The 14,233-nt window shown below is 42.7% G+C and overlaps 1 protein-coding gene across 1 annotated transcript in view; it reads right to left on the reverse strand.

Annotated features, from left to right (window-relative positions):
• LOC126455490 (UDP-glucosyltransferase 2-like) overlaps positions 1–6,865 on the reverse strand; it is a 51,377-nt gene extending 44,512 nt beyond the window's left edge. The window contains exon 1 of the mRNA XM_050091241.1: positions 6,408–6,865. Within this exon, the coding sequence (XP_049947198.1) occupies positions 6,408–6,839 (432 nt within the window). The 5' untranslated portion in view covers positions 6,840–6,865. The remainder of the gene's footprint in view (positions 1–6,407) is intronic.
• Between the last annotated feature and the right edge of the window lie 7,368 nt (positions 6,866–14,233).

A 14,233-nucleotide genomic window follows, 5' to 3' on the forward strand; every position in this document is an offset into this window, starting at 1 on the left:
GCTTTGTGTCTATCTTGGCCACAATAATGTGTTCACTATGCTGTTTGTAGTAGCTAACCCGCATTCCTATTTTTTTATTCATTATTAAACCTACTCCTGCATTACCCCTATTTGATTTTGTATTTATAACCCTGTAATCACCTGACCAAAAGTCTTGTTCCTCCTGCCACCGAACTTCACTAATTCCCACTATATCTAACTTTAACCTATCCATTTCCCTTTTTAAATTTTCTAACCTACCTGCCAGATTAAGGGATCTGACATTCGCCGCTCCGATCCGTAGAACGCCAGTTTTCTTTCTCCTGATAACGACGTCCTCCTGAGTAGTCCCCGCCCGGAGATCCGAATGGGGGACTATTTTCCTCCGGAATATTTTACCCAAGAGGACGCCATCATCATTTAATCATACAGTAAAGCAGCATGTCCTCGGGAAAAATTACGGCTGTAGTTTCCCCTTGCTTTCAGCCGTTCGCAGTACCAGCACAGCAAGGCCGTTTTGGTTAGTGTTACAAGGCCACATCATTCAATCATCCAGACTGTTGCCCCTGCAACTACTGAAAAGGCTGCTGCCCCTCTTCAGGAACCACATGTTTGTCTGGCCTCTCAACAGATACCCGTCCGTTGTGGTTGCACCTGCGGTACGGCCATCTGTAACGCTGAGGCACCCAAGCCTCCCCACCAACGGCAAGGTCCATGGTTCATGGGGGGGATATCTTCATATCAAAGCAGAAAATTAAAACCTCCCGCAGATGACGAGAATTGGGCTCATAAGTTGACGTATTCAGTCGAGAATAACTTTATGATGCAATCAAAAATCGACTGATATTTGGATGGCGTTATGTTCTCAAATGCCTAAGCTTACTAAATGACTCTTACGACGAACGACTTAAACCACTACTTTACACTGCTGCCGTCTATTTCCAAACTGCGGAAGCAAAGTTGTACACCTAATATATACATCTGAAAGAGCGACTGACATACTACTTTTCCACTTAGTCACCAAACACATTGAGGCACTTATCATAGCGGTGGACAGGGTTTTAAGTACCTTCGTCGTAAAAATCTGCCGCCTGAGACTTCAGCCAGTGAATCACGCCCGCCCGAAGTTCCACGTCATCATCAAAGCGCTGCGTTGCAAGCCAGTTCTACATCTTGGGAAACAAGTAGAAGTTTCTTGGTGCAAGATCTGGGCTGTAGGGCGGATGAGAGAAAGTTTCCAATTTGAATGAATTAAGGAATTCTTTAGTGCAGTTTGCCGTCTGAGATCGGGAATTGTCGTGCAAAAATAAAATTTTGTATGTCAGCTTTCCTTGGCGGTTGTTTTGTACTGATCTTCTAAGGCTGTGCAACGTTTGACAGTACCGGTCAGAATTTATGGTTGCTCCACGTTCGAGAAAATCAATAAGAAGCACACCTTGCCTATCTCAAAACACTGTCGCTATCTACTTCCTTGCTGACAAGGTTTGCAAACATTTTCTTAGTTTTAGGGGGTACCCTGTGTGCCCCACTCCATGGACTGTAATTTTGTCTCGCAGTTGACGTGTTTCACCCAAGTCTCGTCACCGGTTACGATTCGATCCAGTAATGAATCACCATGTGTGTGGTAGGCCTCCAGAAATGTCAATGTTGCCCCCATTCGCTGTTCTTTACGGTGCTCTGTAAGCATCGTGCACAAAATTTGTGGTAGCCTAGCTTTTGAGTGACAATTTCAAACAACAAAGTCCGTGAAACTTGTGGAAAAGAAAGCGAGAGCTCCATTATTGTGAAGCGGCGGTTTTCACGAATCAATTCATCAACTTGAGCGACAAAATAGTCAGTCACAATGCTCGGGCGCCCACTCTCCTCTTCATCATGAACGTTGGCTCGGCCATTTTTAAGCCGAATGCACCATTTACAGACGGAACATTCACTCATTACGTTGATTCCGTACACTTCGCTCAGTTCATGATAAATTTCTACAGGTTTTAGGTCTTTTGCCCACAAAAACCGTATCACAGGCCGCACCTCACATCTGGCGGGATTTTCGATTGCAGCGCACATTTCAGATTCGAATGTCGAAAAATCCAGACGCGCAGACACGTTCCCGCTGTCACGGATGAATGCCGACTGCGCTGCCGAGCACCCACATACCAAAATATACGCGATCGGCGCGCGCCTAGCGGCGTCAGACGGAAACGTTCCCTACTTTCTGAATAGCCCTCGTACGTCCATCACTCGCATACAGTCAGAACCTACTCTCGTCACTGAATACAGAAAAGCGTCATTCAACTCTTAAGTCAACTCTTTCACGACAGCAGAGTAGCCCAGATTGTCGGTGTCGTGGTGTCAGATTGGCCAGATCCATAAGTGTTGTCAGTCCTGATGCAAGCAGACAATTCCCAATGGTCATTTGTGACACTGCAGGTGCAACATGTTCCCGGTTTTCTTCCCTCGATACTGTGCAGTCGACCATTGCTGCTCGCACAATGGGTCGAACTTGAAGTGCGTCTGCTTTACGCAGACTCCAGAAAGTGATCTATGCGTGAGGGAATGTTCCACAGACTACTGCTGAAGGCAGCAACGCACCACCGACGGTGAACCTAAATAAATGCAATGTATTGTGGATATATAGGAAAAAAAATTCACTACTGTGAACTACACTATTGACGAGAAATTTCTGGATACAGTATCTACCGTGAAATATTTAGGAGTAACTATCCAGAGCGACATTGCGTGGAATGACCACATAAAGTAAACATTGGGAAAAGCAGATGCCAGGCTGAGATTCGTAGGAAGAATCTTAAAGACATGGAACTCATTCACGAAGGAAGTGGCTGACAGAGGAGATGAAGATCCAATGGAGAGCTGCGCATTTCGTCATGGGATCATTTAGCTGGCATGAGAGCGGAACAGAGATGGTCAACAAACTGTAATGACAGGTGTTACAAGAGAGGAGTTGCATACTTTACGGAGAGGTTAATTATTGAAATTTTTGGAGAGCAATTTCCGGAAATAGTTGCACGACGTTTTACTTAATCCTACATATAACTCTCGAAATCACGACGATGAAAAAATCGAGAAATTAGACCTAATCAGTGGCTTACCGATAATTGTTCTTAGGCCGCGCCATTCGCAAGTTGAACTGGGAAAGTGGGATTAGTTAGTGGTACTAGAAGTACCCTCGACCATGCAGGTGGATTGCAGTGTATTGATGTAGTTGTGGATTATGCGCAATATGTGGAGCAATCCATCTTCGTGAAAGCTCACACTGCGACCCCGTTCAAAAGTCTGAAGTTGTTCAACAGGAGAACGTAGTTTTCAGCCGGCTACCCGAGAATGAATGCTGCAAACACTGTTCACCTGTAAACTCAGCACATTCGCTGCACACAGACTCAAAACAGTTAGACCTCATGAGCGTCATCTGATCGCTGATGGATGTGACGAATTAAATAACGCACTACAACACCATTGTATGCGCATATTACACCTTCGTGCGACTAAAAACAGTCCTTGAGTGTGTTGCACTTTTTGCCGGCAGTTTATAAATTGCATCGAAACCCGAATTTTATTAAGTTTTCTTACCTGTTGACGAGTTTTCACAGCCAGCCTAACGGCAAGTGAAAATTTCACAAAAATTAAAAAACCAGTTCAAATATTCAAAACGTACGGCGTCACGGTCTATTATAAACTCCAGCAGCCGCAGGGAAATGTTAACTGAGTCATGCTGTGATGCAGCCATCCGCCATGATGTATTTATGGACTACAGTTGATAACTAATGAACCGAAACCAGTTTAGGCATTAAAATATTTACATGAGGAAATGACTGAAAACTTTATAGTTAAAAGAAACATGCTCGTTGATACATTCAAGGTAAATATTAACAATGTACAACGTGAGAAGCACGAGCAACGTCTATGTATGGTGAAAATCATGCTATTTCAAGTACTGCTGCAGGAATGAAAGGTCTCTTTCTGTATATCGGCATTTTATTTCTGATTAAGTACCGAATAGCCTATGGTTATAGGGGGACAACGTGGACTGATAAACTATGAAATCAAGAGATGCTACAAGTGTAAATGGGATTTTTTCTCACTGGAGATGCACAAATGTTTCGAGAGATGTAGACAAAATTCGATAGTGCCGCACTCCCTGAATGATCATGTGAAACAATGACAACATATCTTGTAGTGAGACGGATTGCTTCTTGATTGATTCAGTTTTAAATGATTTTCTTTGAGCATTTACATTTTTCCAAGAACATTTCATTGCAATAGACTCATGATCTAGCTGATATTAATATACGTCTCCTATTTCATCTTCTTTCTTTAAAAGACTTCTCGTTCAGTTCCTCTATTGTGAGTGCTTAGTTAGTGTTTAATCTTTCCACCTCTTTGTTTGATCTACCTTTTGATCTTTTCCATATTGGTCGATAATTCATTGCTCTTGACGCATTCTGTTCACATTCATTCTTGTGAGATGACTGTCGATTTATTTCTACACTCCTGGAAATGGAAAAAAGAACACATTGACACCGGTGTGTCAGACCCACCATACTTGCTCCGGACACTGCGAGAGGGATGTACAAGCAATGATCACACGCACGGCACAGCGGACACACCAGGAACCGCGCTGTTGGCCGTCGAATGGCGCTAGCTGCGCAGCATTTGTGCACCGCCGCCGTCAGTGTCAGCCAGTTTGCCGTGGCATACGGAGCTCCATCGCAGTCTTTAACACTGGTAGCATGCCGCAACAGCGTGGACGTGAACCGCATGTGCAGTTGACGGACTTTGAGCGAGGGCGTATAGTGGGCATTCGGGAGGCCGGGTGGACGTACCGCCGAATTGCTCAACACGTGGGGCGTGAGGTCTCCACAGTACATCGATGTTGTCGCCAGTGGTCGGCGGAAGGTGCACGTGCCCGTCGACCTGGGACCGGACCGCAGCGACGCACGGATGCACGCCAAGACCGTAGGATCCTACGCAGTGCCGTAGGGGACCGCACCGCCACTTCCCAGCAAATTAGGGACACTGTTGCTCCTGGGGTATCGGCGAGGACCATTCGCAACCGTCTCCATGAAGCTGGGCTACGGTCCCGCACACCGTTAGGCCGTCTTCCGCTCACGCCCCAACATCGTGCAGCCCACCTCCAGTGGTGTCGCGACAGGCGTGAATGGAGGGACGAATGGAGACGTGTCGTCTTCAGCGATGAGAGTCCCTTCTGCCTTGGTGCCAATGATGGTCGTATGCGTGTTTGGCGCCGTGCAGGTGAGCGCCACAATCAGGACTGCATACGACCGAGGCACACAGGGCCAACACCCGGCATCATGGTGTGGGGAGCGATCTCCTACACTGGCCGTACACCACTGGTGATCGTCGAGGGGACACTGAATAGTGCACGGTACATCCAAACCGTCATCGAACCCATCGTTCTACCATTCCTAGACCGGCAAGGGAACTTGCTGTTCCAACAGGACAATGCACGTCCGCATGTATCCCGTGCCACCCAACGTGCTCTAGAAGGTGTAAGTCAACTACCCTGGCCAGCAAGATCTCCGGATCTGTCCCCCATTGAGCATGTTTGGGACTGGATGAAGCGTCGTCTCACGCGGTCTGCACGTCCAGCACGAACTGAGGCGCCAGGTGGAAATGGCATGGCAAGCCGTTCCACAGGACTACATCCAGCATCTATACGATCGTCTCCATGGGAGAATAGCAGCCTGCATTGCTGCGAAAGGTGGATATACACTGTACTAGTGCCGACATTGTGCATGCTCTGTTGCCTGTGTCTATGTGCCTGTGGTTCTGTCAGTGTGATCATGTGATTTATCTGACCCCAGGAATGTGTCAATAAAGTTTCCCCTTCCTGGGACAATGAATTCACGGTGTTCTTATTTCAATTTCCAGGAGTGTATATTCCTATATCCGATCATTTATGATTTTAAGTCCTAATTATAGTCTGATTGTTGTATTCCTTGTATCAGATAGTCTATAGCTACCTACTCTTCTTAAAAATCTGATTTCTGCGTTTTGGGTTCGTCATTTACTTTCAGTTGTTACTGTCCAAGTCTCATTGCCATAAAGCACAGATGGTACTGCCATTGTTTTACAGAATGTTATTAGGGCTTTATTCCCCACTTTTCTGTTCAGTTCTATGTACATGGTCCCAGTAACATAAATGATTCCTTTAATTTCTTTCGACACGTCTTTTTAGTTTGTCGAGGAGACGGTATTTCTCAAACAGCTGACGTAATTCAGTGTTCTAAACTTCTGGTCGTTTGTTACACTTTTGCTTAAGGCGAGATTGGGTCCTTGCATTTAAAAGCTGTGAATGGGGTTACAGCCTAATTCCCATACAACAAAAATCAGCAATGTGTTTGTGTCGTTATAAATAATCCACATAAGAAGAAAGAACATAAAACACTGATTACCTTCGGCAATGGCTTAGTCTGCGTCTGCACATGGATCCCAGTGATCTCTACGATGTTAGGTAAAAGGGGACGTGGGTAGTCGACGGAAAAGTGACTGTTGACGATGAGGAAGCTCACGTTTCGCTCCGTCTCGTGCACTGGCGGGGGTCCCGGTCCGAAGTACTGCCTCATGATCGCCTCCTCGGTCGGCTGTATCTGGAAGTACCACATGTAACAGAACCTCAGCTGGAAGTAAGCGTTATACGCACGCTGCCAGAAGCTCATGTGGTCGGAGTACCCGACCCAGACGTCGGGCGAGTAGGCCGGGTTCATGAGGTTACCCATGGCGTGGTAGACGGGCGCGAACGCCGGCAGCGTGATCATGCCCACCAGCGGAGGCGAACCCGCGTTGTGGACCAGGCCGAAGAAAGCCTGGGATGGCATCCGCTCCATGATCACCAAGTCGAAGGTGTCTCTCTTACTGAAAAGATAAATTCACATTTTTAGTGAAAATTACTTATTGACTGATGGTTTTGGTTCAACATGGTTGAAATGGCTCTGAGCACTATGGGACTTTTCTCAGGTCATCAGTCCCCTAGAACTTATTCATCAGTCCCCTAGAACTTGTAACTACGTAAACCTAACTAATCTAAGGACATCAAACACATCCATGCCCGAGGCAGTATTCGAACCAGCGACCGTAGCGGTCGCGCGGTTCCAGGCTGTAGCGCCTAGAACAGCTCGGTCACGCCGGCCGGCGAATGATGGTTTCTTAAATTTTAAATGAGGAACAAAAGTTAGTGTTCGTAACCTACAGAACTTACTTGAATGACACCATCTTTAAACATTGGTAGTTTCGATGTAAAAAATTATTTTCTACATGAAACATTTCGAACGAAGCACAATTTCAAGAATCGTCGTTAGTAAAATAACCTTCATAAGGGTGGTGACACTATTTTACAAATACGTGCATTTAACGGTATCATTATTAGGAGAGGATCCTAATTCGCCAGTGTAATACATTTAGGGGAACAGAAGGCAGCAGAAGGGGTGCCTAGTAACTAGTTCTAGGTGGAACTGCATCGAGTTTCCTGTTGAAAATACGATTCCCGATCAACAATACGTAACAATCTTGATTGCACGAAAAGCGATAATATTTGAAGGAGTCGAAAGTGATAATCCACAAGAGTGTATTTTGAGCTACTACATGTCGTGTGTATCGTTAAATTGGAAGGCAAGGACATAAGCAAAAAAGGACAAAAGAATGAATACGCCCTACGAAACAGTGTTTTACAGCAGTAAATATGGAACTAATTATTATTTGCACGTATCGCATTTGGAAACACATTGGATAACATGACAAGGAAAATTCTCAGTACATTGAGGAATGTTAGGACTTTATATTTATTTCATTTTACACGTCTAGTTTCGTAGGACCAAACTGACGAGAAAATCTCTAAGGCTGTGGAACTTGTAAGCACATGAAATTATAACATAAAAGTACTAACAGATATAATAAAATGTTTATGAATTAAAAAAAAGAGAAGCAATATGTTTATGTAAACGTAATCAACAATATAACGCAGGAGTCAGTTTAATTTTCAAAGAACTCCTCGACAGTATAGAAGAAATGACCCGTGAGGAATCTCTTCAATTTCGATTTGAAAGAGCATGGATTACCGCAAAGATTTTTGAATTCTTGTAGTAGCTTATTGAAAATGGATGCAGTAGTATACTGCACACCTTTCTGCACAAGAATTAAGGAAGATCGATTTAAATGCAGGTTTGATTTCTGCCGATTATTAACTGACTGAAAGCTGCTTATTCTTGGGAATAAGCTAACATTGTTAACAAGAAATAACAGTAAGGAATAAATATATTGAAAGGCCAATATCAAAATACCCAGACTCGTGAACAGGGATTGACAAGAGGTTCGTTAACTTACACCATTTATTGCCCGAACAGCCCGTTTTCAGCCAAAAATATCCTTTAAGAATGGGAAGAGTTAACCCCAAGTATAATACCATACGACATAAGCGAATGGAAATAAGCAATGTAGACTACTTTTCGTGTCGAATTATCACTTACTTCTAATAGTAAAAATGGGCAGCATTAAGTCTTTGAACAAGATCCTGAACGTTGGCTTTCAACGACAGTTTATTATCTATCAAAACACCTAGAAATTAGAACCGCTCAGTTTCACTGATCTTACTCCCATTCTATGAAATTAAAACGTCGTGTTTTGTTGAATTGTGTATTAGAAACTAAAGAAACTGAGTCTTACTGTGATTTAGCGTTAGTTTATTTCCACAAGCCATAAACTTGTGTCTTATATTTATGTCTTGAAACAAAGCCTACATCCTTAAGTACCAAGCTAGTGTCATCAGCAAACAGAAATATTTTAGAATCACCTGTAATACTAGAGAGCATATCATTTGTATAAATAAGGAACGGGAGTGACCCCAACACTGGTCCTTGGGGCAAGCCACGTTTAAACGTGCCCTATTCAGATCCCACGTCATAGCCATTCTCAACACTGTGGAGATGACCTTTTGCTGTCTGTTATTACAGTAAGAGGTCAACCAATTATGAGCTACTCCCCGTATTGCATAATGGTCCAACTTCTGGAGAAACATTTTGTAATCAAATGCTTTAGTTAAATCAAAAGGATGCCTAGCGCTCTAAATCTTTTGTTTAATTCATTTAATCCATCCAGTACCTCACAGAGAGAATATAGCATTTTCAGTTGTTAAACCACTTCTAAAACCGAACTGCACATTTGATAGCTAATTACATGAAATAAAATCATCAATTACCCCTACATACAGTCTTTTCAGAAACTTTAGCAAACGCTGACGGCATAGAAATAGATCTAAAACTGTGTACGTTGTCCGTTTCTCCCATTTTATAAAGCGGCTTTACTACTGGGTACTTCAATCGTTCAGGAAACTGACTATTCTTAAAGCAAAAATTACAAATATGACTAAATACAGGGCTAACAAGTGCAGCACAGTACTTTAATATTCTGCTAGATACTCCAGCATATCCACGAGAGTCCTTAGTCTTCTGTGATTTAATTAATGACTTACTCTCCCCCTTGTCAGTATCACAGAGGGGTGCTTCAGACATCAGTCTTCGAAATGCATTTTCCAAGGGAGTTGTATGATTCCCTGTAGAAACTAAGTTTTTATTTAATTCACCAGCAATGCTCAGAAACTGGTTGTTAAATACTGTACATATATCTGACTTAACAGTAACAAAAACGTTTTTACTACGAACTGGCTTTATATCGTCGACATTGTGCTCCTGACCAGCCACTTCCTTTACGGCTAACCGTATGGTTTTAATTTTATCCTGTGAATTAGCTATTCAATTTGCTTACCACTGTTTTAACTTATCCCCATAGTTCACATAACACAGTCTACGATTAATCGAGTGTTCGTATTTACAGGCAGTATTATAATTTTTTTACCCCAAAAAGAGCTAATCTGACAGGGCTGCACTCAAGAGCCACAACTCACGTGAATTATATAGCGAATCAAATGCCATTCAAATCAATGGGCTCTCGTTACTACACATTTTAATGTTTCTGAAACATTTCTAAGATGGATTCCACGTTAGACAGCAAAACTAATGAATCGCCAGAGCAGAAAAAAGAAGCAAAAATTGAAATTGAAAACGTAGTTTAACAACAAACTGCGTATGATTTTCTCTTAGCTTAACACAGATAAAGACGATTACACACTATCCGGATAGGCTTATGAGTGCGGAATTGTCCACTAGACGCCACTGTAAAAAGAGGGTTGGAGTACTGTGTTGAAAAATTACAAGTGATTTTTTTCAACGCAGTATTATTAAACTATGTTGTTGTGTGGTTATATAAAATCACTTAGCTAGTCGATAAACCGAACGATGTGGCGCAGTGGTTTCCGCACTGTACTCGCATTCGGAAAGACGACGATTCAAACACGCGTCTGGCCCTGCTGTTTTAGATTTTCCGTGATTTCCCTAAATCGCTTCAGGAAAATGCCGGGATGGTTCCTTTGAAAGGGCACGGTCGAGTTATTTCCTCATTCTTCCCTAATCCGATGGGACCGATGACCCCGCTGTTTGGTCCCCTCGCCTCAAATGAACCAACAACCTAGTCGATAAGTTAGACGGTATCTCAGACTAGTCTCACCTTTAGCGCTTACGCACTGTGGTAGTTTCTGACAGAGGGGAGCGGAGTTGAGATGTGTACATGATAAGGTCAGACGTATGTTTTTCACAAAATTTGTGTGATACTTGCCAATTGTGGAGCGTAATTGTGTTAACAAGTTGAGAATAGAAATATCTTGAGTTGAAATTTAAAGCTGGGCTTGACTATTCAATGTCCTGGTGAGTGTAGAGTGAATGCCAAGCCCTGGAAGAATACACACTAAAAAGGGGACCTTACGGTCTCGGAAATACAGTTCGGGGTGAGACTTCGCAAGTTAGTAGCATACCTCACCATCATCCACTCATAAACGTTGTAAAACGCACTAGCCAGAAGAGTCAAATAAATAAATAAAAATAAAAATAAAAGGAATTAACGTTTTACGTGCAGCTCGTATACTGGTAAATTTATACAGTAAAGCGAAATTGTTGCACCTGTAGCGGACTGGCTTCCCACGCGGGCGATCGAGGTTCAATCTTATCTTGGGATAACTTTTTATTTTGCTTTTTTTATTGTTTCTAAAATTGTAACAACTTTCAGGAAAGTTAATGACATAAAATATTATCTGAATTTTATCCATAGTGGATGCTGTCGAAATCCGTGACTGTTCCTTTATAGGCTGTAGAAAAATATCCGCTACCAGTCACAATAAAAGGTTATTTATTTGTCACACGACCGGTTTCGGGCTTGCGCCCATCCTCAGCTGTTTATACATTCATGTACATGTTTATACTGCTGGAGATCACTGTATAAATATAAAAAAATTATTTGCTGCTGACTAAACAGAAACACGTGGGACAATTGTAAGTGGCAAGGCAGCATTTGACGAAAATATATCTGTACTTCTACATCTACATCTACATCTACATCCATACTCCGCAACCCACCTGACGGTGTGTGGCGGAGGGTACCTTGAGTACCTCTATCGGTTCTCCCTTCTATTCCAGTCTCGTATTGTTCGTGGAAAGAAGGATTGTCGGTATGCCTCTATGTGGGCTCTAATCTCTCTGAGTTTATCCTCATGGTCTCTTCGCGAGATATACGTAGGAGGGAGCAATATACTGCTTGACTCTTCGGTGAAGGTACGTTCTCGAATCTTTGACAAAAGCCCGTACCGAGCTGCTGAGCGTCTCTCCTGCAGAGTCTTCCACTGGAGTTTATCTATCATCTCCGTAACGCTTTCGCGATTACTAAATGATCCTGTAACGAAGCGCGCTGCTCTCCGTTGGATCTTCTCTATATCTTCTATCAACCCTATCTGGTACGGATCCCACACTGCTGAGCAGTATTCAAGCAGTGGGCGAACAAGCGTACTGTAACCTACTTCCTTTGTTTTCGGATTGCATTTCCTTAGGATTCTTCCAATGAATCTCAGTCTGGCATCTGCTTTACCGACGATCAACATTATATGATCATTCCATTTTAAATCACTCCTAATGCGTACTCCCAGATAATTTATGGTATTAACTGTTTCCAGTTGCTGACCTGCTATATTGTAGCTAAATGATAAGGGATCTTTCTTTCTGTGTATTCGCAGCACATTACACTTGTCTACATTGAGATTCAATTGCCATTCCCTGCACCATGCGTCAATTCGCTGCAGATCCCCCGGCATTTCAGTACAATTTTCCATTGTTACAACCTCTCGATACACCACAGCATCATCCGCAAAAAGCCTCAGTGAACTACCGATGTCATCCACAAGGTCATTTATGTATATTGTGAATAGCAACGGTCCTATGACACTCCCCTGCGGCACACCTGAAATCACTCTTACTTCGGAAGACTTCTCTCCATTGAGAATGGCATGCTGCGTCCTGTTATCTAGGAACTCCTCAATCCAATCACACAATTGGTCTGATAGTCCATATGCTCTTACTTTGTTCATTAAACGACTGTGGGGAACTGTATCGAACGCCTTGCGGAAGTCAAGAAACACGGCATCTACCTGTGAACCCGTGTCTATGGCCCTCTGAGTCTCGTGGACGAATAGCGCGAGCTGGGTTTCACATTACCGTCTTTTTCGAAACCCATGCTGATTCCTACAGAGTAGATTTCTTGTCTCCAGAAAAGTCATTATACTCAAACACAATACGTGTTCCAAAATTCTACAACTGATCGACGTTAGAGATATAAGTCTATAGTTCTGCACATCTGCTCGACGTCTCTTCTTGAAAACGGGGATGACCTGTGCCCTTTTCCAATCCTTTGGAACGCTACGCTCTTCTAGAGACCTACGGTACACCGCTGCAAGAAGGGGGGCAAGTTCCTTCGCTACTCTGTGTAAAATCGAACTGGTATCCCATCAGGTCCAGACGCCTTTCCTATTTTGAGCGATTTTAATTGTTTCTCTATCCCTCTGTCGTCTATTTCGATATCTACCATTTTGTCATCTGTGCGACAATCTAGAGAAGGAACTACAGTGCAATCTTCCTCTGTGAAACAACTTTGGAAAAAGACATTTAGTATTTCGGCCTTTAGTCTGTCATCCTCTGTTTCAGTACCATTTTGGTCACAGAGTGTCTGGACATTTTGTTTTGACCCACCTACCGCTTTGACATAAGACCAAAATTTCTTAGGATTTTCTGCCAAGTCAGTACATAGAACTTTACTTACATAAAGATGAAGCACAATTATTATAGTTACGCTGTGGTGACAGTTTTGCCACTTAGTTAAGCACTTATTATCATTTTCACGTCAGACGGTTCTAGCTGTCATGTTTTTATTTGTAATAGCTTTTAGTAATTTCATATATATATATATATATATATATATATATATATATATATATATATATATATAAAACATCATTGTAGTTCCTAAAATATGGTTCAAATGGCTCTGAGCACTATGGTACTTAACATCTATGGTCATCAGTCCCCTAGAACTTAGAACTACTTAAACCTATCTAACCTAAGGACATCACACAACACCCAGTCATCACAAGGCAGAGAAAATCCCTGACCCCGCCGGGAATCGAACCCGGGAACCCGGACGCGGGAAGCGAGAACGCTACCGCACGACCACGAGCTGCGGACTGTAGTTCTTAGATCTAAGTTCTCCGACAAAAATGTGGATTAAAAAATTTCATAATGTGTATCAAAAAACTTCGCAGTCTATAATAGCTTTTTAGGTTTCTATATGTGCAACACCCTTGCACTTCCTGTGGCTAAGTTCTTTGACCACTACCTCCATGTTTCTGTATGAGCAACATCTTTACATCTGCAACATCTTTACATCTGCTACATCTAAGTTCTTTGACCACAGTCCACATGTTTGTATGTCAACATAGTGTACATGGAAATAATCAACATAGTGCACATCGTAGTAGTGAAATATGCAGCTAAACTTTATAGAACTGAAATATGGACATGAAAATGATAATAAGTGTGTAACTAAGTGGCAAAACTGTCACCACAGTGTAACTACAATAATGATGCTTCATCTTTATGTAAGTACAGATATATCTTCGTCAAATGCTGCCTTACCACTTAACAATTGTCCCACTTGTATCTGTTTACCCAGCAGCAAATAATTTTTTTTGTATTTTTGCAGTGATCTCCAGCAGTATAAACACGTAAATGAATCTATAAACACCTGAGGATGGACGCAATCCCGAAACCGGTCGTGTGACAAATAAATAACCTTTTAT

This window comes from Schistocerca serialis, chromosome 2, assembly GCF_023864345.2.
Source record: "Schistocerca serialis cubense isolate TAMUIC-IGC-003099 chromosome 2, iqSchSeri2.2, whole genome shotgun sequence".
In the NCBI taxonomy this organism is placed as follows: domain Eukaryota; kingdom Metazoa; phylum Arthropoda; class Insecta; order Orthoptera; family Acrididae; genus Schistocerca; species Schistocerca serialis.